This window comes from Hermetia illucens, chromosome 1, assembly GCF_905115235.1.
Source record: "Hermetia illucens chromosome 1, iHerIll2.2.curated.20191125, whole genome shotgun sequence".
Classification (NCBI taxonomy): Eukaryota; Metazoa; Arthropoda; class Insecta; order Diptera; family Stratiomyidae; genus Hermetia; species Hermetia illucens.
Window position 1 is genome coordinate 6,278,450 of NC_051849.1, and position 25,568 is coordinate 6,304,017.

Genomic DNA, 25,568 nt, shown 5'->3' on the forward strand with positions numbered 1-25,568 from the left:
GGTCCTTACATTATATGTAGATCTCCTGTTTTTGGGCAAGTACTGCGGCATTCTCCCCAAGTGAGTTCATCATCAGTTTTGCCTACGCTCGATCTTTTCAGCTCGAACATGAGACCCCCTTTCTGGGTTCTTCGGATTCGGGAATGGATCCCTTTCTTGTTCTTGAAGCACCTCCTTCTGTCGGGCATTTTGAACATATTCGGGAGGTATTGTCACGGTTTTTGTCATCCAACGATCTGTCTTCAGTTTGCTTGGTATTGTTACTGGTGTTTTCGGTAAGGTCGCACTTGACTTGAACATCCCTTTCTCTAGAACCAAATCACTTGTAAAACTATATGCCAAGGTGGCTAAGTTGCCCACCACCGAGGCACTGCGGTCGAGGTATATCAACGACCGGGAGCCAGCTTGCTCACTCCCAAAAGCCGCTGGTACTGGGGTTTCGAGCCCCTGCACCGTAAGTTTCCCCCTTCTCTCGTCTTCCATGGTGGTTTTATGTTCTGGGTATCCTTCTCATAGCCAATTTGGTCCACCCACCAGAGATGAGCAAACACTAGCCCATGCACAGTCAGAAAAGAAAAGTGCATGAACTCATATTTACTCATCAGTAGGTATGCCCCAATCCGCCAGCTGGGGTCGCGCCTAATGGGAGATCTGGCCACTCTTCACAGGTCTGTCTGTCCGTCACACGCATTTTTTTTTCGGAGTCTGTTGCAGCGATTGACACCAAATTTGGTGGAAAGGTGGGAACTGTGAACTCTCACGCATACAGTGAGTTATATATTTTACGTTGAATTTAAGGGGAGATCCCCATAGATGCAAAAGGGGTGTGTCACTTTTTTTTCACTAAATATAGTCATGTGGGATATCAAATGAAAGGTTTCGGTTAGTACTTTCCCAGGCCGGCCTTAGATTTGACATTTGTTGGAAGGGTGGGGAGTGCGGGTGTCAAAAGTGATCACTTCTTTAACGGACCCATTCTCAGAAACTAACCAATAAAAAAAAAAAGAAGAAGAACCAAGAAATACGCATAACCTTTCGTACCTGAAGCACTTGTTTAATTCCCTTTTCAGAAGCAACGAAGTGACATAGACGATGAAAGGCTTAGTTTTTAAAATTTTTATCGAGCATGTTTAGGTGGGCTTGCGGAAGAGTCGTGTTAAGCCCGGCCTTCACCACCTGAGTTAGGGGAGCACTAGCAGTTTCCCTTGATAGATTCCAGAAAAGGACGTGGAGCCTACAGTTGCGTGGGGTGCTCAATGTAGACCAGGTGCGGTAGGAGGGGAGAGGTCACTCCTCTCAATTTAATTAAACAATTATTAATAAAATTAAATATAAAGAAAAAAATAAAATATAAAAATTACAATTGGTGACCCATTGGTGACGCTGGTCGGACTGGATGAGGAGGCAGTTGAACTTGTCTCCAACATCCTCGAGGACTGCTCTTATAGGCAATTAAAAGAGTAGCTCATAAAACGCCTGTCAGTGAGTGAGATTGCTAAACTTAACGCTAGGTGACCGTGCACGAAGCCAACTGCTAGGTGAAATGAAGTAGTTGGGTGGTGACAAAGTCGGCACCGAGCTACTACGGTCTTTGTGGCTGCATATGCTTCCGGAGAGCCTACAGGCCATCCCGACATGTGAGGATTCGAGGTCTCTTGATACGTTAGCCGTCATCACGGGCAAAAGTCAGGAGGTCCACATGCGACCCATGGTTGATGAGGTGTCCCGCGACAACTTAGGTCAGGTGACTCAGCTGCAGTAGATGGTGACAGCATTAACAGCCACCGTCTCTGAGTTGGCAGAAGCTGTCGGTGCTTTGCGTTCTGGGAGTACGACTCGATCAAAATCGCTTTCCGAAATGGGCGATCGGTAAGTAGATCGTCGGGACCTTCGGAAAGTACCGGGGCATGCTGGTACCATCGTAGGTTCGCTGTAAGCTCTAAAAAATGTACCAGCCTCTGCAATTTCTCACCAAACAAATCAGACTTGCCGGGAGTTCTGACGACTGCTATTCGAAATGCAGCACCATGTCGCATCACAACCTACGGCTCCTTGAGCCGGCGCAACCACCTAGTCGAAGTTTCGGTTCTTCCCGTATCCCGGCATCATAAGTTAACACCGCAATCATTGACACTCGCAACAGCAAATACTTCGTCGATTCGGCCGTATGTTCACAGGCTGGTAAACTTTAGGACTTCGACGAGGGTTTTCTTGGTGCTTCTTTATCGCGGACATGAGTATATGAGTGAATATACATAATAGGTCCCACATTGACCAAACAAGGTCATCAACAAAAATCTCATCCTGCTCATCCAGCACTGTTTTCATCGTTTTTGAAGAGGTTGCCGACTCACGTATTCGCGCTTCTTCAAAAATACCACAACATCACTACCGAGCGTAGTCTCTCTGAGCCCGTTAAGCATGATGACCACATCAACACTACTGGCTCCCAATTTTTCTCAAAGGTGCGTCCTTTATCACCGTAGAAGCTCGCAGTTGCACGGAAAGAATTCTAAGAACTTCTTAAGCAGGGTATTTGCAGAGCTTCAGGCAGTTGTTGATCTTCGCCACTTCACATGGTCCCTAAATCTAATAGCGAATGGAGACATTGTGGCGACTACAGACGTCTGAGTGTTCAACCCATTGCAGACCGTTACCCCATCCCATTCATCCACGACTTTGCGCACAACCTCGCTAAATGCCATGTTTTCTCAACCTTAGACTTATTCAAGGCGTACCATTAGATCTTTGTAACTCCCGAAGACATTCCGAAGACAACAATATGCACACCTTTCGGACTCTTCAATGGAAGACTTTTGGACTGTGCAACGAAGCGCAAACCTTTCAGAGCTTCATCCACTCTGTGCTGGGAAACCTTCACTTCTGTTCCGTATATTTGGATGATGTTCTTGGTCGCGTCCTGCTCTGAGTCCGAGCATTTAGAGCACCTCGAGTCCATTTTTCAACGTCTCTTTAAGGCTGGTCTAATACTTAACGTCAAAAAATGCAAATTCTTGCAATCCCGATGAGATTCGTCGGTCACCTGATTACCCCTGAAGGCATCCAAACGGACCCAGTCAAGGTGCAAGCGATTTCGAACTTCCCACTTTTGAAAACTGTTAAGGGTCTGAGGAAGTTCTTGAGCATGTTGAACTTATATCCTCGTTTCTTACCCAAGCCCGCCCACCATCAATCGATCCTTAACGTATTCTTGTCTGGGCCGAAAACCAGTGACCTACCGTCTAATTGTGTGGTTTTCAGAGGCTGTCCAGGCGTTTACGACCACCAAGCAACAGCTTGTGGATGCTACACTTCAGGCATTCCCTCAACAAGATTCACCCCTAACCGTAATCATCGATGCCTCAGACATTGCCATAGATGCTGCTCGTCACCAAAAAGTGAATCGAATTTGGCAACCGTTGAGCTTCTTCTCCAAACAGCTCAATCCCGCTCAGCGGAATTAGAGTACCTACGACCGTCAGTTGCGGTATCCCCTTTAAGGCGTTCACATTGTTCGCGGACAATAACCCATTCACTTTTGCTTCGAACCTCGGCACTTAAGCTTTATCAACCAGTTCACTTGCGACATTCCACACGTGTCTGGAAAAGATAATGTGGTTGCTGACATTTTGTCACGTGTTTCAGAGGTCAAGATCCCGTCACCGTCGTTTTTCAGGCAATCACCGAGGCGTAGAAGGACGACGCAGTTCTTTAGAGTGGTCCCTGCCCAAATATAAAATTCCCGCAATATCCCTGTATTGCATGCATAAGATTTAGTCTTAGTCCGAAACAAACACTAGAAATGCATTTATTAATATACAGGGTGCGGCAGCATAACTTCCTTTTTTCAAAACTCAATAAAAACTATTGTATGCATCGGAAAATATTTATTTATTTTTTATAATGTAGGTACATGTCTAAAGTTTTTATTTACATTATTTTGAAGATCAAATCTGCTAGGTGACGTCCCCCATTCTCCATACATTGCGTAAACCGATTTCTGGCGTTTGTCATGTCTCTTGTTAGCATAGCAGGTGTTATGTTGGCAATTTCTTCTTGGATGTTGGTCTTCAAATCTTGTAGGGTTCTTGGACGGTTCACATAAACAAATGAAAATGGGCTTCATCGCTAAAAAAAAACAATAGCATCCTCGGGAACGACATCAAGAAGAAGCTCACACGCGTTAATCCGAGAATTGAAGTCACGTTCTGAAAGTTCCTGCACTATCGCCATCTTATAGGGATGAAAATGAAGATCATCACGAAGAATTCTTCTCACAGAACGATCGGATAGTCCAAGGGCAGATGCGTGTTTGCGCGCAGAACGCCGTGGCGATCGCAACATTGACGCTCTCATTGCTTCAATGTTCTCAGGTGATCTAACGGGCCGAAGGACTCCAGTTCTTCCTTTTGTCGCACTTGCAGTTTGTCTGAATGTAGTGACCCATGTAACAATTGATTTGGGGTCTGGGACGGGAGCCAACGGGGCTAAATTAAAGCGATTCCGAAATGCACGCTGTGTTGCAATAACCGAACATCCGCTTGAAAAGTAAACCTCAACGTCAAAGGCACGCTCCTGAGTATTCCAACGCATGATGGCGACTGAACCCTGTCGGGACAAAACTTTACAATATCCCCTCTTGAACGAGACCACTAGCGCTCCGCTATGACATCAACTAACTGAGTGGCGCGCATTTTAAAAAAGGAAGTTATGCTGCCGCACCATGTACAATATAATCAGATCCGTGGTAAAAACAACAACGAAAAAAGGTTGATGATTATTTTCGAAATATTTGAAAGTTTCTTTGTTTTTGTATTAGAAATATTTAAATGAGTTTTAGGGTTACGGGAAATAAGAGGATTTTGTGGAAAAATTTGTCGAATGAAAAAGAGAACTGATCTTTTGTATGTTAATATTTTATAATGAGTAAATGTCGGGATGGAAATGAAGGTATTGATGGAAGTAAGGTATGAAAAAGGACAGTTGCTGCATTCCAGCTAATAACTCTCCTGCCAGTTCGTCGTAGGACAAAGCGACCGAGATGAGTACTTGCTGGGAAGCCGCAAACACTATATCTTCTTTTTCTTCAGCCTTTGTCCCGTTCACAAGCGGGGTCGGCGCGTCGTGATCGGCTTCGCCATTTGGCTCTATCCTGATGCCTGATCTGGGTGCAATCTCGAGGCTTTCAAATCCCCATCCAGCGTATCAAGCCACCGTTGCTTAGGTCTGCCTTTTGGTCGTTTACCATCGACTTCGATGTTCAGACCAATCTTGGCAAGTGAATTCTCGTTTGCACGAACTGCGTGACCATACCATCGAAGACGCCTCTCTCGCAACTTTTCCACGATCGGTGCAACCCCATAACGATCGCGGATATCCTCATTTCGGATATGATCTATACGTGTGACGCCACTAGTCCAACGTAGCATCTTCGTCTCCATTACCGCAACACGCCGTTCATTGTCTTTTATGGTCGGCCAACACTCAGAACCATAGAGAGCGACTGGACGGACGACATTGCGGTAAATTTTAGATTTGAGACGTTCGTTGATACGTCGATCACAAAGGACACCAGTTGTGGAACGCCACTTCATCCAGGTTGCGTTAATGCGTGAAGCAATTTCATAACGCAGTTCTCCATTGGCTGATAGCGTTGACCCGAGGTATTTAAATCGCTCAGTTCTGGGCAGATCACTGCCGCTGACAGTGATTGTGCCTGTTTCATGGGGATCGGTCGTCAAAAATTCAGTTTTGTTTAAATTCAATCTGAGACCGTGTTGCATGAGGCGATCATTCCATTTTTGAACAAGTTGCTCGAGATCATTTTTGCTATCAGATGCTAGGAAAACATCATCTGCATAAAGCAGTGTGTAGGGCGCTGGACGTTGGATATCCCGTGTGACGGTGTCCATAACAAGGACAAAGAGGAGTGGTGAGAGGGCACTTCCTTGATGAACTCCAACAGAAACACGAAGCGGTTTTGATACACCCGCCATACTTCGAACTTTACTTTTCGGATCGTGGTAGAGCAATTGAACCCAGCGCACGAGTTCTTCTGGCACGAAATGTTGTCGTAAGAGCGTCCACACACGGTAAACCAAGTTGGTGACCAAGTTTGCGGTTCGTTTGCCACAGACGCAGCAACCGACCGGCAACTTCATTTCGTTGCGAGATCTCGACGAGTGCACATCATCGCGCCATAATGGTCATTACTATGCGAGATGTCGAACAGTGCACATCGTTGCGTCGTGAGCTTCGCTATGTTGCGCGCTATCTTTTAGTGTGGCGAGATATATGTTTTCTTGAAAGTGAAAACGCACGATTTATTGATTAATATGATTTTATTCCCAATCGTCAAAGTCACCTCTAACAACTAAACTGCTCGTTACATGTCTTTTTCGTGTCCTTATATGTGGACAACATTATCTTAAAATCAACCTTTGAACTACTGACTAAATAAGAAAAATGAAACGCTTATTAGGATTATCTGAAATACATTATCGCGTCGACTCATTAAAATGCATCCTTCTGCTCATACGCATTCTAAGCCTAATCAGAAAATTGATTCTCGCGTCTCAAATTTATCTTTATATGTCCTTGTCGTTTCATTTTGCTTATCTGGAGTGGTCTGGTTTATGACTGGCGTTAAATTACATACGTGCGTAGTCCTTCGGGAGGGTTTTAGGGAGTAGCAATGATTGAGAATAACCAGGTTTTAACCAAATGATGGTCTTTATGTTCAATTTGAAAGCCATTAATTGACTAGTAAGTTTAAATTGCAACGGAAAAGTAACAAATCTAATGTGAGCTGAGTCTAATATTATGTAGGCAGGCCAATATTATGTAAATCTTACTAAAAACGATCCTTGTTTGTTGTTATTTAGTTCCGATAAGCCATGCATTCTTATTGGAATTCGGCATTAGTTTATTGGAACTGATATGTTACATAATTTGTGCATTACAACATCTTATTTACTAAATTTTATTGAGTGTTTGCGTTGGTTTGTATAGTCCGATGTAACACTTTGACGTCGTGAGCATGTAAATGCCAATATTGTAAACTGTTTTTATGGGGGAAGATGCCTTCCCATCATTGAGGAATTTGATGAAACCGTACAGCCGCGATAATCTATCAAAGGGTATACAATTACAGGGCTAGAAGAATTGTGGAAAATGCATTTGGAATTGTGGCAACGCGCATGAATTTGAACAATAAAAAAGCTACCATAATAGTTCTAGCATGTTGTTATCTCCACAATTTTTTAAGGAGAACCAACCCCTCGGTCTACTTAAGAGGAAGTGTTGATGTTGAACACATAAATAATGGTGATATTCAATTGGGTGCCTATAGACAAGACAGCCAGCAGCTTTCTGAACTTCAACCAACTGCATCGAGAAATGCAACTTTAATAGCAAAAGAAACAAGAATCAAATACACAAAGTATTTTAATGGAGTTGGAACAGTGCCTTGGCAAAGTTTGTTTATAAATGAAAACAACAATTTGTATTTTTGATTTTATAAGTATGTATTTATATGTAACTATATGATTAAATAATAACAGAAAGGAAGGAGGGAAAGTTATTCACCGCTATGTTCACTTGAAATTGCTAAGGCTTCAGCAACATTTACTGTAGTCAACCGTAGAGCTCCCAATTGCCCTGCGTGAAAATGTCTTGTATCGCTTTTTTGGCATATATTTGTTGGAGCGGCGCAAGCTCCCTAAGTGAAACTGCCCAACTTTCAGAATGTGTGCTGGCATCATCTTTAGGCTTTTCTGAGGATGCCAACTGGGCCAGCGCGTCTTTAAGTAGCGCATTCCTCTCCTCTAGGTGCTCATCATTAGTTCTTCTCCTTTTGCGGCTGGGCCCCGGCTCATGAGTTTCCTGAAATTATTAAATAACGTTAATTGTAACATAAATTAACGAATAATTTGAAATGTAAGTATAGAATCTTAGATTAATAGTTACTTACCGTTGGTAACTCAAGATCTCCATCATCCAAGTCGACGGTAGACGTACCACTCAACTGGATTTCTTGATCCCTCAAGAACTCAACTAGATCAAAGTACCATAACGTTAGTTCATACTCCTCCTCGACGCCAGCTCCAGATTTTCGGCTCCTCTCGACTTTTTTACACTCTCTGCGGTAGCAGCTTCTTATATTTTGAAGTCTTTTTTTCACGGTGTCTTCATTCGCGTTGCCGTCTATGGACTTGTATACTTCCAATAGTTTTGAAAATGCAATTTTTTTCTTATGTTTGTCTTTAAAGACATCCGCTTTGATCTTCCAAAGCTCCGGCAAGGTTTGTAGCACGGAGAAAAACTCCCTCCACGCCTCAGTATCTACAATCCCTGTCATACTACTTACTACAAATGTAAATAACTTCTTTCAATTATAATTTAAAATATACAGCAAACAATGGCAAATCTAAGTACTATCAGGTATTTCTTAATTAATTTTATAAATTTAGCTGAAAAAATTATTAGTAAAAAATTTCAATGTATGGTGTAAGCGCCTTATAACTTACTGACTATCTACGAATATAATGTTCCTATTTATACTGTGTCAGGTAATTTCCTAATTTCTTCGTCGCCTTGCTACAGGAGTAATCTCTGTCGATCGAAAATTCCATGAAAACTATATCTAATTCGGTATGGCGACGTCACCATCATTAAAGGGCCATTTTTTAATCATTACCAACAAGTATATGTTAAAAATATGTTTCACCTTTGAACATGGGTTAAGAATTTTCCTTTCATTTTTAAACTACACTTACTTTTTATTATTTTATTATCATAATCCTCTGTGATGTGCCACCTTATGTGGTTGTTGCCAGTCCACTTGGCAATCCCTTACTCTTCTTTCTTTGTAAATTGGTTTATGGTTAGTCGGAGCAGCTAAATGCCAAAACTCCAGACTAACCAGCTATGGGAGCAGCAATTGCCTGAACTCCACAATGATCTAGTCAAGCAGTGTAAATTTTGGGAGCAGCAAATTGCCTGGACTCCACAGAATAAAACACGTTAGGCTTGTGTTCGATAGTTCCAACGAACTATGTATTTTTAATTCATTCCTATTTTATACAATTTTAATTCATTTCCTATTTTATACAATTTTTACCTATACTTACTAGGCCGGTACATATGAATTTACAGTATTTTAGAGAAAATATTACATAGTAGGCAATGATAATGTGGATAAGTTTACAGTATTTTACACCTCATATTTGGGATTAGCCAGCTCACCCCGCCGGAAAATACTTAAGCCATAAATATTACTAATGACCCTGCACAAGGCAAATGCTTGCAACACAATAAAACAATGGAAACTTTCGTTCAGCAAGCCATAATTATCAAAGGCGCCGTGTATATTTAAAAAAGCTTCCTAACAAAATATAAGTTAATAGATCGGAAAGGCGAACGATTAAAAAAAATACAATTTTTATTACACTTCCCTTCGTGATTGATACAAAACTGAACTACTCCTAATACAATAACTGTTTAAATATGTTTTAAATTGCCTAATATGCAATTAGTATTTCACCTATGCAATTCTTCTTTTTCTTCAGCCTTTGTCCCGTTCACAAGCGGGGTCGGCTCGTCGTGATCGGCTTCGCCATTTGGCTCTATCGAATGCCTGATCTGGGTGCAATCTCGAGGCTTTCAAATCCCCATCCAGCGTATCAAGCCACCGTTGCTTAGGTCTGCCTTTTGGTCGTTTACCATCGACTTCGATGTTCAGACCAATCTTTGCAAGTGAATTCTCGTTTGCACGAATTGCGTGACCATACCATCGAAGACGCCTCTCTCGCAACTTTTCCACGATCGGTGCAACCCCATAACGATCGCGGATATCCTCATTTCGGATGTGATCTAAACGTGTGACGCCACTAGTCCAACGTAGCATCTTCGTCTCCACTACCGCAAGACGCCGTTCATTGTCTTTTATAGTCGGCCAACACTCAGAACCATAGAAAGCGACTGGACGGACGACATTGCGGTCAATTTTAGATTTGAGACGTTCGTTGATGCGTCGATCACAAAGGACACCAGTTGTGGAACGCCACTTCATCCAGGTTGCGTTAATGCGTGAAGCAATTTCATAACGCAGCTCTCCATTGGCTGATAGCGTTGACCCGAGGTATTTAAATCGCTCAGATCTGGGCAGATCACTGCCGCTGACAGTGATTGTGCCTGTTTCATGGGGATCGGTCGTCAAAAATTCAGTTTTGTTTAAATTCAATCTGAGACCGTGTTGCATGAGGCGATCATTCCATTTTTGAACAAGTTGCTCGAGATCATTTTTGCTATCAGATGCTAGGAAAACATCATCTGCATAAAGCAGTGTGTAGGGCGCTGGACGTTGGATATCCCGTGTGACGGTGTCCATAACAAGGACAAAGAGGAGTGGTGAGAGGGCACTTCCTTGATGAACTCCAACAGAGACACGAAGCGGTTTTGATACACCCGCCATACTTCGAACTTTACTTTTCGGATCGTGGTAGAGCAATTGAACCCAGCGCACGAGTTCTTCTGGCACGAAGTGTTGTCGTAAAGCATACCAGATGAGTTCGTGTGGTACACGGTCAAACGCTTTCTCTAGATCCAGAAAGGCAATGTAAAGAGGGCGATGCTTTTCACGGTGTTTCTCCATGAGTAACCGCGCAGCGTGTATTGCGTCAGTAGTTCCGCAGTTCTTGACAAATCCGGCTTGATTCACGGTTATTTCAACGATTTCGCGAATACGGTTGTCAAGAACGCGTTCAAAAATCTTCATGGTATGGGAAAGTAACCGGATCGGACGGTAATTTGAACATTCTGCTGGACTACCTTTCTTTTTCCATATTGGAACAGTGGTACTTTCTTGCCAGTCAGATGGTGTTCTTCCTTCCTGAATAACCCGGTTAAAGAATTCACTGAGCCACAGTGTTGGGTCCCAGCTCTTCGCTTTCCAGAGCTCAGATGCGATGTCGTCAGGTCCTGTTACTTTCCCCGATTTCATTTGTTTTATTGCCTCCTCGACTTAAGTTGCGCTGACTGGTGCAACTGCTCCAAATGTCGACAATGATTGTGGAAGTGGAGGATGAGCAAATTCTTCAGTTGAAATCTGCTCGAAGTATTCTAGTCATCTATCCGTTGCGGCTCGACGGTTGGTAAGCAAAGTACCGTTCTTGTCATTAACACAACAGAAGTGTTCGATATCCTGTGTGCGTTCATCACGGCTTTTAGCAAGTCGATACAGATCTCTCTCGCCATCCCGAGTGTCCAGTTTATTGTAAAGATTTTTGAAATGGTTCGCTCGGGTGACAGCGATCGCTTTCTTTGCTTCCCGGTTGGCATTCTTATAAATTTGCCAATTAGCAGGCGTTTTATCGTCGAGAAATTTGTGGTAGAGGAGTTTCTTTTCACGGACCTTCATTTCAACATCATCATTCCAAAGCCAAGTATCTCGGTTGATGTACCGCTTACCCGGCTTGGTGACCCTGAGGGTTGCAGAGGCCGCTTTGTGGATCGTGTCTTTCATTTGGTTCCATGATTCTTCCACATTCGTAATGATTGGCAATCGTATGAGTGAGACCGTTTCTTCTTTCTTCTCACCAAATCGCCACCATTTAATGCGCGGCGGGCCAGTGCGTTCCTCACGCTGTTTTATCGGTGGCTTAATTCGCAGGATGGCAATCAACGGCCGATGTTGAGGTGCGATGGTCTCATAGGGAACGACTTTGCAATCAGTGACAGTGGTAAAATGTTCGCGTCTTATGAGAATATAGTCGATTTGGGTTTTACTGTTCCCACTATAAAATGTAGGAAGATGAGGCAATCAGTTGATGAACCATGTATTTACAAGTACAAGGTCATCGGTGTCCGCAAAATCGATTATACGTTCGCCACCCTCATTGCGCGCTCCGATCTCCTTTCCCCCATGGCACCTGTTGCCGTCTGCCTTTTCACCCACATGACCATTCAGGTCGCCGGCAATGATTATGTAATCGTCAGCACGCACGTGACAAGTCTTTTCATCGAGAAGTTGCCAGAAGGCATCTTTCCCGGCATCAGGTCGACCTGTCTGTGGTGCATACGCGGGGAAGAAGTGAATAGTGCGATCAGCTGATATAATGGTGAGCTTCATCAGCCGATCATCAAATCGTTCAACTTCTTTAATGGCATCACGGAAACCCTCTGAGATGGCAATGCCAACACCATATTGAGTGTGTGGGTTACCAAAATAGAGAAGTTTGTAGCCATTTTTACCGCGTTCGCGTTCAATGTCGCAGCTTTTGGAACCAGACCATCGGGTTTCTTGCAGAGCGCAGATGTCAATGCACCTTTTCCGAAGGGCTCTTGCGAGTTCCTCCGTCTTTCCAGTTAGGGTACCAACATTTAGCGTGCAGACACGTATTTGTTTTGTTCGTTGTGTGCGGACTAACTTGCTTACGTCCTGACGCCGTCCATGCGTCAAGAACCCTTGCCCATTTCTCGACAGGACCGGGGCCCGTCCTGCCGCGTCGACTGAGGTGGACGCCCTAGCATTTCTCCGAGGCTTGTGACTTAATCCGATCATCATGTTTGTAACGACATTCTATGCATTTTCTTGGTCGACCTGTCGCGGGGCCTGTCACCAAGAGAGATCAGGTAGGATTTAGCATAGTAGAATAACTCCAACTATACTCTATTTATCTCTTTCCCTGATCTCAGCATTTTATTTTTGTTTTACTGAGGATAGTACAGAGTACGTTGCCTCAAACCCTCCTCCTTTACCTGGACTTGGGACCAGCATACTATGTTAATAGCAAAATGAAGTAAAATAAATATTTTCTTTTTCATTATAGGACGAAGAATTCCAAGACATGATCAAATCGGCCGAGCGGATTGATTTCCTCTACGGCCATTTCTTCGATGAGGAAATCATCAATGGAGAACTGGCTACTGCTCTGGATAAGCTAGTTAATAGCGTACAACGTGCTGAATCCGAACCCCTATGGGTACCAGTATCGTGGGTCCAGTAAAATACTTCTAGACAACGTGGAACCACTAAAAGAAAATACTAAAGAAGAAAACATTATGTAACAAAGAAAACTCCAAGAACTACCAAAAAAGAAACCAAAATAGGCTTAGTGAAGTATTGATGATAAATGAAAACTAACTGTAGAATAATTTTAAAATCGCATTATCCATCCATTTTATGATAAAATCACTCCAAAATACTCTAAGAATCGCCTTCGCCACATTACACTGTTCACGCTAGAAGAAAGAGGGTTGGCCTAAGATTTCTATCCAAACTTCGGGGCAAATTTCAAGGTTATCATATATTTCGGTTTCTCCATAATGTCAAACTATAAAAATATAAATTATATAAATTCTAAATATACACATAAATATAAATATGCCGTAGGCAGACTGGTAATGGATTAGAATTTAAATCTCAAGGCCCCTCCCTTTCTTCTGACTGGTCATTCACTATGTCACTAGCATTTTCAAATCAACCTTAGTTAGCTCAGAAATTTTCAACTGAAGTCAACACGTTTTGAAATCATAGATACTGTCAACAGCATTTGAATAATTAATCGTTCCCTCAAATCAGTTACCAATAAGTTTTTAAATTTAGAAGGATCAAGAGTTTGACAGAATTCATCGGGAGTATGCACTGAAAACCGAACCTTTTTGGATCAAAATAATACTTTATTACTGTTTGGCCGAGCTTCACATACGATCCCTTGCGCTTTGGGTTATTATATTGTACCTATTTTTCGTCCCCTGTAATAATTCGATGCAAAAACGATTTTCTTTTGTTTTCTACCAACTAAACACCTCCCTGTCATCAGAGAACTAGCCTGGAACCGTTTGACACATTACTTCGGGCTAGCCCTCCCGCTCTCCCGGCTTTGGGAGCCTTCCAGTCAGGGAATTCCTTTCACCAACGGGAGGGGAGGGGAGGAAGGGAGTTGTTAGTTCAGGGAACCTCTTACTGTTCGATCCCTCTGCCGGTCGAGTTCAATCTTCTTCGTAGTAAGAAGAGCCCGAACATAATGCGCAATACGATTCCAGCTGCCAGCGCTCTTCAGCATCTCTCTGACAATGTTGTCTGGAGAGAGCTCCCCTGTGCCTGCATAAAGCTGCTGGCGGAGGTCGTCCCACCTCTCGCAAGAGAAAAAAGTGTGTTCAGCGTCATCCGCCACTCTATTGCAGAACACACAATCAGGAGATCGCGCCTTCCCAACCCTGTGCAGGTAAGACAGAAAACCTCCATGTCCACTTAGAAGTTGGGTAAGGAAGTAATCAATCTCACCGTGCTTTCTGTTCAACCATGGGTCTAATTTGTCGATGAACCACGCAGTCCACTTGCCCCTTGGCTCATTTTGCCAAGAAAGTTGCCACTCGTTAAGGGTACGTTGACGTTCTTCACGGGCAACCACTTCTCTTAAGTTTTCGCCCTTACGGCGATAGATAGCTTTGCGCTCCTTGGCAAAGAGGGCAACGGGGATCACTCCCGCAATCACCATCACAGCCGGTTCGGAGACAGTGCGATAAACAGACGCCACTCGCAAAGCTCCCCGCCTCTGCACTTGAGCGAGGCGTTTACGATGCACCTCCTTGTCAAGGGCATCAGCCCATACCTCCGCACCATAGAGAAGGACGGACTGCGTTGCTCCCATGAGGAGACGTCTCCTAGTTGATATATGGCCGCCGACATTCGCCATTAGCCGACTCAAGGCCGCGACTGCTTTGATTTGCTCGAAGAAGCTCATCTTCGAGTCGAGCATTAAACCAAGGTATTTAATCGCTGGTTTTGACTCTATAGTCAACTCGCCGATCGATATGGGACGCAAGGTCGGGATTCTCCTTCTGGTCAGGATGACTACTTCGGTTTTTTCCAGCGCAAGGTTGAAACCGTGAGCAGTCATCCATCCGCTTACCCGTCGCATCAATATGCCAAGTCTGCTTTGCGCCTGTTCAACAGTGCGTCCGGCAACAAGTGCCGCAACGTCGTCTGCATAACCGACCAGGCGCGACTCTTCGGGCATATCGAGTCTCAGCAGACTATCGTAGGAAGCGTTCCAGAGGTTCGGCCCTAGGATGGATCCCTGCGCCACTCCCGACGTGATTTCCATCCTCCTCTGGCCCTCTAGCATCTCATAGAACAGGGAGCGGTCTTTCAGATAATCCCTCAATATCCGCAAGAGATAGCTTGGCACGTGAAAGGAGTTCTCTAGTGTGCCTAGCCTACTGAAAAATCCTCCATCCGAGGGACAAGTTCCCTACGCAACATCGGATGCGCAACGAAGTTCTGGCGTTTATCCTACAGTCGCTACATTAGCTCCACCGCACGCTTCCTCCTGTGTGTCATCGACGCCCGCCACCGCTGAACCGCAGGCCCTTCCGACCTCATGTCGTCCGAGCGGCCCCCAATTGAACGTCGTCTCGCCACCGAAACAGCTGTTCGTGTCAAGGCTAGCGTACTCCACTACGCCCGACGAAATTCTGGCCTATATCAGAAGCAAAAGCAACTCAACTTTGTCACCTCTTTCCTGTGTGAAGCTGACGAAGGATGGCTCTCCTGACCGAGTGATAGCTTCCTTCAAAGTTACATATCCCCCCCCCCCCCCATCCTCTCCTAAGTACTTACGCTCTTACTCCGTCTGGTTCACCACTGAAATTCACAAAAAACTACGTCAAAAACAGACTGCGAGAAAGAAGTTCCTGTCTTCTAGAAACGTTGCTGACTTAGTTTTTTTCAAATCCCTTCGTTCCTCGGTCAAATCTTTAATACGTAAGTCCAGAAACGAATATTTGTCCAGCGTGGAAGACTCACTAAAGCGCGGAAATCTGAAACCTTTCTGGTCCCACATTCGCAACTCCCGCTGCCCCGCCCAGTTATCCCCACCGTTCATTAAATTCTCTGGCTTCTCTGCTAACTCCCCCCAACGATCTTGTGATTTACTCTGCCGCTACTTTTCGTCAGTCTATGTTCCTCCTCCTTCCTCCGAATCCCTCCCGATAGTAGATGTAGCCTGCCCCGCATCGCCTACCATTCCCCTTCTTACTCCCATCCTTGTCGAATACCTCATTGGCGAACTTGATGTCAAGGTCGGACCTGGCTACGATGGTCTTCCAAACCTCTTTTTGATCAAAACTGGTAAGTCCATCTCCCTTCCCCTATCTCTTATTTTCAACAAAAGCCTTGAAGAGAATCATTTTCCCAGCTTGTGGAAAGAGGCTCTGATTATCCCCATTCACAAAAGTGGCGATCGTTCGCTTGCCGAGAATTACCGTCCCATTTCCCTCCTCTCCTCCTGTTCCAAAATCCTGGAAAGATATGTCAGCGACTGGTTGTCCGCCCACTTTGGCCAACACATAGTGAAAGAACAACACGGCTTCGTTAAACGTAGGTCCACTGCCTCCAACCTGCTTGACTTTACAAACTTTGTCGCCAAATGTCTAAATTCACGGCAAGAAGTGCATACCATTTACACTGACTTCGCGAAAGCCTTCGACACTGTAAATCACAAGATACTTCTATCCAAACTCTCGTCCCTAAACGTTCCCATACCACTTGTTGTATGGCTTACGTCTTACCTTTCCAACCGATCCTGCCGCGTCTATTTTAACGGCTGTACTTCCCGCTACTTCTCTCCCTCTTCTGGCGTCCCACAGGGGTCTATTCTGGGTCCTTTGCTATTTTTATTTTTTATTAACGACCTTCCTCCCCTCCTTACTTGTCCCTGTTTGCTCTATGCAGACGACCTTAAGCTGTTTTCCGCTATATCGTCGCCTATGGACTGTGTTTCCCTTCAGAATAACCTGGACACTCTGGTTCGTTGGTGCTCGACTAATGGTTTAGCACTAAACGTCAGAAAGTGTCACTCTATGTGCTACTCCCTAAAATCCTCACCAACTTCTTTCTCCTACTCGCTTAACGGACATTCCTTATCCTGCTTAAATTCCACTCAAGACCTCGGAGTCACATTCGGCAATAAGCTCCGCTTTGACACCCATTGCCTCGATGTCATCAATCGAGCAGCAAAATTGTCAGGCTTTATTCTTCGCTCCTCCTCTGATTTTGACTCCATCCAACCCTCCTTAGCTGTCTTCAATTCCCTTGTGAGGAATACCCTCGAGTATTGCTCCGCGATCTGGTCACCCACTCGTAACTGTGATTGTCTTGCCCTTGAAAATGTACAACGTAAATTCACCCGTTCTCTCTTCTTTAAGAAAAGCTTTCCTCGTGTGGATTACCCCTTCCGCCTCCGCTTTCTAAACCTTCCCTTCCTACAACAGCGTAGATCCTATCTGGATCTATGCACATTCTTTAAACTTTCCTCGGGCCTGATGGACTGCTCCGCCGCTGACGAAATCACCTGCCGTCCTGCGTCTTATAACACACGTAACGCAGATATTTTCAACGTGCCTTTCGCGGAGCTCGAAGTCTATTTTCATTCCCCGATTCCCAGGCTTTGCCGAAATTATAATGCAAAACAGCTTGGTCCTTTTAACTTGCCTACTTTAAATAGTTTTAAACGTGGGATAAGTTTTTTGCTTTCTCCTCCTCCTGAGGACAATAATTAATTGGAATTCTTTCTGTTTGTTGTCCGTTAATTAAATAAGTAAATAAATATCTATCCATCTTACGGAATTGAAGGCATTTGTGACATCAAGCGTTATGAGGAGCACTATCCGTTGAGATCGGCGGCTGGGTGCCCCGGCTCGATTAAACGCATCTACGACCTCCATAACAGCATCCACTGTAGATTTCCCTGTTCTAAACCTGAACTGCCTTGCGGATAAGTCCCCGGCAGCACGGATCGCTTCAGCGAGTCTACCCCTGATGAGCTTCTCGAGCCCTTTTCCGGCCGTGTCAAGCATACACAGCGGTCGGTATGCAGACGGGAGCTCCGGGTCTCCTTTACCCTTACTGATCAACGCGAGTCTGGCCACTTTCCAGCGACAAGGAAAAATGCCCTCCTTCAAGCACGCGTTGAACGCTTCGAGCAGCAATTCTGGCCGTTGGCGGAACACCAGTTTGTAAACTTCCGCCGGGATGCCATCAGGACCTGGCGCCTTCCTGTTTTTCATAGTGAGAACCGCTTCTTCGAGTTCTCCCATTGTGAAAAGGGGACAATCCACGACGCTTTCCGCGCTATTTACTTCAACCCGTACAGGGTGTGTGGGGAACAATGCTCTCACAATGCGGTCCATCTGGTCGGTGCTCAATATGCAGGGCTTCCGCAGAGCCCCGATTTTCCGAGTGACAAGCTTATAGCCAAGCCCCCGCGGGTTATCATTTACCTCATTAACAAGATTTTGCCAGCCGCGAGCTTTGCTTTTATTTATAGCGCTGCCGGGTCTCCTTTTTGCTGATCTATACTATGCCTTTATGGCACTCCCTTCGTAGGTCGGCAATTTCTGCAGTCCACACCACATAGAAGGCTTGTCGCTCTCCGGGGCATGGAAGCCTCACACGCCGTCGTTATCAGATTCATCACTGAATTTACGACGGTGTCAGCTGCGATACCACCACTCCCCCGAAGTGCCCCCCAGCGCGGCCCTACCTGCTCCAAGAGCTTCGACGAACCTTCCGATGTTCACCCTCGCGACATTCCACACGCAGGGGGAACGTCGTGTTGGTACTCGCCGGCAAGTAGCGTCAAACACTCCGAACGCAATGTACTGATGATCACTTGCCGAGAAGTCTTCTAGGACTCGCCACCCGTCCACCGATGATGCCAGAGATTCCGACGCAAAAGTGATGTCAGGAATGCTTCCTTCACAACCTGGGCACCGAAACGTTGGCGTGGATCCGGTGTTTAAAATTACGAGCCGGGTTCTCGCCGCCATTTCCAGAATCCGTTTCTCTCTGGAGTCTGATTGAGGCATGCCCCATTCAAGAGCCCTGGCATTAAAATCACCGCAAACCAGGATTCGTTCCTCCGTGCTCGAAACGGCGTCCTCCAGAGCATCAAGCCGGCGCTGAAAGTCCGGAATCGACTCATTCGGCGTCAGGTAAACGCTAAAAAACGTTATCCCTAAACACCGGATCCAGACAAATCCGTCCCCCCGATGGATGGCAGCGGTGCCGGATAAGTCGAGATACCATGAGGACGGGTCCTTGTTTCGGTATTGCTCGCTAATCAGCACTAGATTAGCATTTACTTCCGCAGCGAACTGTGCTAGCAACTGGGGAGCGGTTGCACTCCGGTGCATGTTAATTTGCAAAATGCGGATCATGGCGTTCGTACCCTAGCCCTCTCCAAGTCCGCCCTGAAGATCGGACACCGTCCCGAGTCCGCAGTGTGTGCGACGCTTTCGCCAGACGCGCCACGATTCCTGCAGAGAACACAACTCTCGCTTTCCTTGCAAGTCTTCGCTTGATGACCCGCTTGGCCGCATCTCCGGCATGCTGTCCTCCTGTCCGGACCCTTGCAAGCGGCTGACGTGTGTCCATAGTCCAGACACCTGTAGCACTTGGTGGGGACTATCCGCATTCGTACCCTGCATACTACCCATCCGATTTTGATTCTCCCGCTGTTAAGGAGTTTCCTCGCATATTGCTCGGGGACTTCCACCACGGCGAGCTTTTGGTCTCGAGCATTTACAGAGGTAATACCTACCCGGGCATTGGTCACCTCTGGACATTCACGCTTTAGCGCCTCCTCTACTTCGGCCTTTTCTGTGAAGCAGTCAAGATCCCGTATTTCTAGAGAGCACATGGGTTCTAGGCTGGAAACAAGAGCCTTCTCCCCCAATAGCCCCTTGACCGCTTTGTAGAACGTGCTCTTGTTGGTCGTCTTTGGGCCCAGTTCGACGAGAACTCCACCACTCCTCGTTTTCCGTATCGAAGACACCTCTGCTGTCTTTGGGGCTTTGACAGCTAACAGATGGTACTTCAAAATGACAAAACATGTCATTGCAGTGTTGCAGCCCATGTGTTAGTGTTGCCGTCTATTATAAAAATTCGGTTTTCAGTGCATACACCAAAAACTTCAATAGTTAAGGACTATCCACAAAGGAATGAAACACATGAAACCCCAAAACTGTAAGCTTTTCATCAAAATCTAATAACACTTCGGAAAGGTAAATTAATCCGAAAGAAATTCAAATTTCTGATACACTCACTGCTCAATAGTAACTTAATTTGCCTCAAATTTAAACTTTTCCAACTACTCAAACTTTTAGCAGCAAAAATATCTAAATTTATCTACCAATGCGAGTGGCACCGCCGTTGATTCGTTTATAAAGCTTATGAGATATTTATATCTAATTTCTCCTTGAAATATAGCCGCACTTGTAACTACAAAGAAAAAGTAATGTTACCAATTAGTAAGGATCAATTTGAAACTAATTGAGAGAAAGTAAATGCAACACAAAGAATAAAACAAAATAAGTATCCCGTCGTAGCCGCATTGTTCCTTGTTATCAGTTCCGATGGGTATTTTTGCAAAAATTTGTAAAAAATAAAATAAAAATAAAAATAAAAATACAAAATATATTTTTGTTATCTCACCTCTTAACAAAATATATTAAATATAATGTACATATGGATCAAATTTAGTGGAAGTTAGTGTATTGAAATCATTGGAAAATGTACTCAGCAAAAAATTAAGGGGTAGGACTATATCCCTTTGCACATTGGAAGGCATATAAAAATGATAAACAAAATATTTAATTAGAAAAGGAATAGATATTATAATAAATTTGTATTGATTTATCCGCCTACAGTAATGAAGTGCAATATGATGACATACATTTTTAATTGACTCGAAAGTTTTTTTTTTAATCATGATTGGGAAGATAATTGGCAAAACATTGGATTAATTGCAAATTGAGAATACCTATAAGCTCCCTTTTATCATTTCGTCTTGTTAAGACGCCCCTCACGAACATCACAGGAATAGGCGACAGGACTCACTTATTTACTAAAAACCTATAATGCCCCAAACACCACATTTTTTTTTTTCATTACCTTTTTTGTCAACCCCCTATGAGATAGTTACTCATGCCCTCGCCGCTATAATTTGACCTCAATTGTCAAATGTTAACAGGTTCCCCTAGATTCGTTTTTGAACTACAACATCTGTATCAAACCAGGGAATTCCTTCCACCAACAGAAGGTGAAAGCAAGGAACTGTCAGTTCAAGGAGCCCCTCTCATCCGGCTCCTCCATCGGTCGAGCTCTATCTTCTTTGCAACGAGAAGGACATAATGGGCAACACGGCTCCACCTGTCAGCGCTCCTCAGCATCTCCCCCGTGTTTAAATAGAGCTGTTGACGAATCCCATCCCATCTTCTACAAGAAAAAAAGTGTGATGGGCGTCATCCACAACTCCATTGCAAAACACACAATCCGAAGATCGTGGCTTTCCAAACTTGTGCAGGTAGGACTGAAAACCTCCATGCCCACTTAAGAACTGGGTAAGGAAATAGTCAGTCTCACCATGCTTCCGATTCAGCCACGCACCTAAGTTGCCAATGAGCCGCACAGTCTTCACGAGCAACAACCCCCCTTGCGCTTGTATATGGCTTCCCGCTCCTTAGCAAGAAGGGCAACGGGGATCACTCCCGCGATCACCATCACGGCCGATTTAGAGACAGTGCGGTATACAGACGTCACCCGCTAAGCTCTCCGGCTCTGTACTTGCGCGAGACGCTTACGATATACCAAAAGCGTCAGCCCATACCTCTACTCTCTGAGCAGGACAAGCTGCATGGAACAGGCCAGACTGCGTTTAACTCATCAGGAGACATTGCCTGCTAGACATAGGACCCCCAACATTTCCCATTAGCCTATTTAACACCGGAACTCCAGCTGCAGCCTTGCTCGCTGCTGCTTTGATTTGCTCAAAAAAGCTCCAGTTTGAGTCAAGAGTTAGCCTAGGGTACTTGACTGCTAGTTTTGACTCCATTATCGACTCGCCGAACGATATAGGACACAGGGTGGGAATTCTCTTTGCAGTCAGGACGACTACTTCGATTTTTTCCAGTGCAAGGTTACAACCATGAGCAGTCAGCCATTCGCTTCCCCATCGCATCAATATGCCAAGTATATTTTGCGACTGTTCGACAGTGCGTCCAGCAACAAGGGCGCGACATCATCTGCGTAACCGATGAGGCGCGACTCTTCTGGCATGTCGAGTTTAAGTAGACTATCATAGGTAGCGTTCCAGAGGTCCGACCCTAAGATGGGTCCTTGCGCTACCCCCGACGTGACCTCCATCCTCCTCTGACCGTCTAGCGTTTCATTCACGTGGAAAGTATTGTTAAGTATACCTAGAATATCTTTCCATCTCACGGAATTAAAGTCGTTTCTGACATGAAGCGTTATGAGGAGCACGAACCGTCGAGTTCGGCGGCTATGTGCCTCCGCTAATCGAGCGGCATCCACGACTTGCATGACAGCATCAAATGTGGATCTTCCTGCTCTAAAACTGAACTGCTGTGGGGATAAGTTTCTGGCAGCACGTATCGCTTCAAGTATACAAAGTGGGCGGTATGAAGACGGTAACTCAAGGTCGCTTTTCCCTTTGCTGATCAGCGCAAGTATCACCACCTTCCAACGAGTAGCGAAAATGTCCTCTTTCTGGCAAACGTTGAATGCGCCGATGGCTGATGTTGGAATACCAGTTTGTATAGCTCTGCTGTCTCCGCGCCGACGTCATCATTCCGTACGGGATGCGCAGGGAATAGCACTCGTACAATGTGGTCCATCTGCTCGACCTTAAGTGAACAGGGTTTCCGCAAATTTTGCCAGCAGCGAGCTTTGCTCCTGTTTATTGCTCTGCGGAGTCTCCTTTTGGCTGATTTGTACTCCGTCATTGTGGTACATGCCTCCTCCCGGTCATTTAGACGTTGTGTTAAGCAACGGACCCTCCTTTCGGAACTCTGCAATTTCCACCGTCGCCCAATATATAAAACGTATGCCTCGTCTCGAAGCTCTCCTGGGCATGGAAGCTTCGCAGGCCATCGTTATAAGGCTCATAACTTAATTCACAAAAGTGTCAGCTGCAGCGCTACAATCCCCAAGAGTAGTCTCCAGTGAGGGCTCACCTGTTCCAAGAGTTTCGACGAACCGCCCAGTGTTCACTTTCGCGACGTTGGTGGCACGAGTTTATGTTCACCACTCCGAAGGCAATATATTGCCGCTTGCCGAGAAGTCTTCCAGAACTCGCCACTCGTCCACAGGGACACCAGAGATTCCCCCGCAGTCTGGGTACTGGAACGTTGGACTGGATCCGGTGTTTAAAACTGCCAGTCCTGTTCTCGCCGCCATTTCGAAAATTCGTTTCCCCCTGAAATCTGAGTGCGGCATGCCCCATTTAATTGCCCTGGCATTGAAGTCACCCCCGACCACTGTCCGTCCCTCTTTGCCTAAAGTAGCGTCCTCCACAGCATCAAGCCTGCGTCGAAAATCCGGCATCGTCTCGTTCGGCGTAAGACAGACACTGAAAAACGATATTCCTAAACACCTAATCCTAACGTCTCCTAGGCCTTGTGCAAGAACCCCAAGAAGGCAGCGGTACTTAATATGTCAGGGTGCCATGAAACTGGGTTCTTGTTTCGGTACTGCTCACTGATGAGCACTAAATCAACTTCATGCTCTGCAGCGAACTACGCTAGCAACTCGTGAGCGGTTGCATCCCGGTGCATATTGATTTGTAGGATCATATTGACCGCGTCCTAGCTCGTAATAGTTCTCATCAGACATTCCACGGCCCTTGCACAACTCTCCTTTACGTTGTAAGTATTCACTTTATGGCCTGCCTGACCGAATTTAGGGCGCTTCTGTCACATCCCTGACAGATTACTGACCTGTAACATTTGGTTGAGGCCGCCCGGATTTGTATCTTACACACTACCCAACCAATTTTGACTTTCCCGCTGTTTAGAAGCTTCGTTGCGTATTGCTCCGCAACCGCCACCACGGCGAATTTTTGGCCTCGGGAGTTCATGGAGGTGATACCAAACATTGGTTACCTCCGGACATTTGCGTTTGATGGCCTCTTCAACCTCTTTCTTTTCTGTGGACTCGAATTTCCAAAGAGCACGTGGGTTCCAGGCTGGAAATCAAAACTTTTTGTCCCAGAAGCCCCTTGACTGATTCACAGAACGTAATTTGATTTGTTGTCCTCGGACCTAGTTCGACTACGACTGCAGCACCCTTCGTTTTACGAATGGAAGAGGCTTCTGCTCCGCTATCTTCGGGTTTGACCTTGTAACGGATTTCATTGAGGACTTGCACTAAAGTCTTGCATTCCGTCGGCTTAATAAACAGACCTGGCGGTCTAGTCCTCGTCTCCCCAAGCTTTATTTTGGTGCTCCGCCCTTCGTCGCCGCCTTAATTTTAAGCAGATGTTTTTCTGACGACGCGCGTGTTGTTGTCTCTTGTCCTTCTTCACCTTCTTCTTTTGAGCTCTGGGGAGTACCTAAGTGAAGTCTCCTTTAGATGTCCCTTCCTCCTTTCGTTTTTTCCCCAGTTCGCTCTGCAAAAGGCTGTCTGCGATTCGTTTGGTACTAGTAGTGTTTCTGTCGGGAGGCGCGGTGGTTTCTGCTTCCAGCGGATTTTCTCTTATTCTCCATGTCCGCCTATAACAGTCCAGGAGCTCCCCCAGCTCCATCAGCCCGTTTTCATCCCTTTGTTGATGTTTATCTGGAGAAACGTCGCAGATCACATGCGCTTGACAACTGCCGCGCATTTCTTAATAAGCCTCTCTTTCCTCTTCAGCTTTCGCCAGAGTAGTTGACAGCCCTCCCACTCCTCTTATATTCGAAACCATTTGGTTAGCTTTGGCAGCTTCCACCACTCTTTCCGCTATAGCACTGCTTGGTACTGTCTGGGTTCCCGTCTCTGTTGCATGTGTCGTATCACTTTGCGATCAGTCGGTGATCTTCTCGATGTCCGCGGTGAATACGAAGCGTGGCATGCGGAAACGTAGCAGCATAGAGAAGACATGATTCTGACTGGTGGCTCTAGATGTCAGGAGGGCGTTCAAGGAATTTTTGGTAGACGTCTTGGCAGAAACATCAAAGACCGCTCGAAATTTTATGGTGCTGCTGTCTGGTCTCAGAACGCAACGATGTGGAATCAAGTAGTACGGTTTCTCGATTTTGTTGACCTCGACTTCTTCCATGTGACCGAATCTGAAGAAGTCGTTCACGAACTGCAGATATTCATCCTTAATTTCGGAGTTTCTGCTAAACCTTCTTTGCAAAGCAAGCAGTCTTCAATAGACGATGTTTCGCTAGCCAATGGTAACCGCACATAGAACACCACACCTTTGTCCCTGGTGGTAGTTTGATTAAAGAAAGCTTCGCAAGGTCGCTCGGCAAATGGGAAACCTACCTACTTCACCGCACAACAATCTCCCTCACTCACAGCATTTTAGAAACCATAGAATTGAGAACAGACTTACAAGACTTTACCTCTGGTAAGTATGTTGGTTTTTACTCAACGGGTACTATCTTAACGCTTTCTTGAGAATATGCTGCTCCTCAGCCTCGCCAAATAAGTCAGGAAAAATTATTGTGGCCTCCTTTGGGACGGGAAGGACAAGGACCCGATTGTACATAACGTTCCA

The 25,568-nt window shown here is 45.3% G+C and overlaps 2 protein-coding genes across 5 annotated transcripts in view; one reads left to right on the plus strand and one right to left on the minus strand.

Annotated features, from left to right (window-relative positions):
• LOC119646304 (MAGUK p55 subfamily member 7) overlaps positions 1-13,849 on the plus strand; it is a 172,519-nt gene extending 158,670 nt beyond the window's left edge. For 3 of the 4 annotated variants that reach the window (XM_038046721.1, XM_038046720.1, XM_038046722.1), the window contains one exon: positions 12,831-13,007. In XM_038046721.1, the coding sequence (XP_037902649.1) occupies positions 12,831-13,007 (177 nt within the window). Of the gene's footprint in view, positions 1-12,830 lie in introns of all 4 variants that reach the window. The other variant, XM_038046719.1, reaches the window with a different exon arrangement.
• Positions 7,406-8,513, minus strand: LOC119646305. The gene is made up of 2 exons (XM_038046723.1): positions 7,973-8,513; positions 7,406-7,884 (listed from the first exon to the last, which is right to left on the minus strand). Exons 1-2 carry the CDS (start codon positions 8,357-8,359, stop codon positions 7,636-7,638), a joined length of 636 nt encoding a protein of 211 aa, XP_037902651.1. The 5' UTR covers positions 8,360-8,513; the 3' UTR covers positions 7,406-7,635.
• Positions 13,850-25,568: the final 11,719 nt, after the last annotated feature.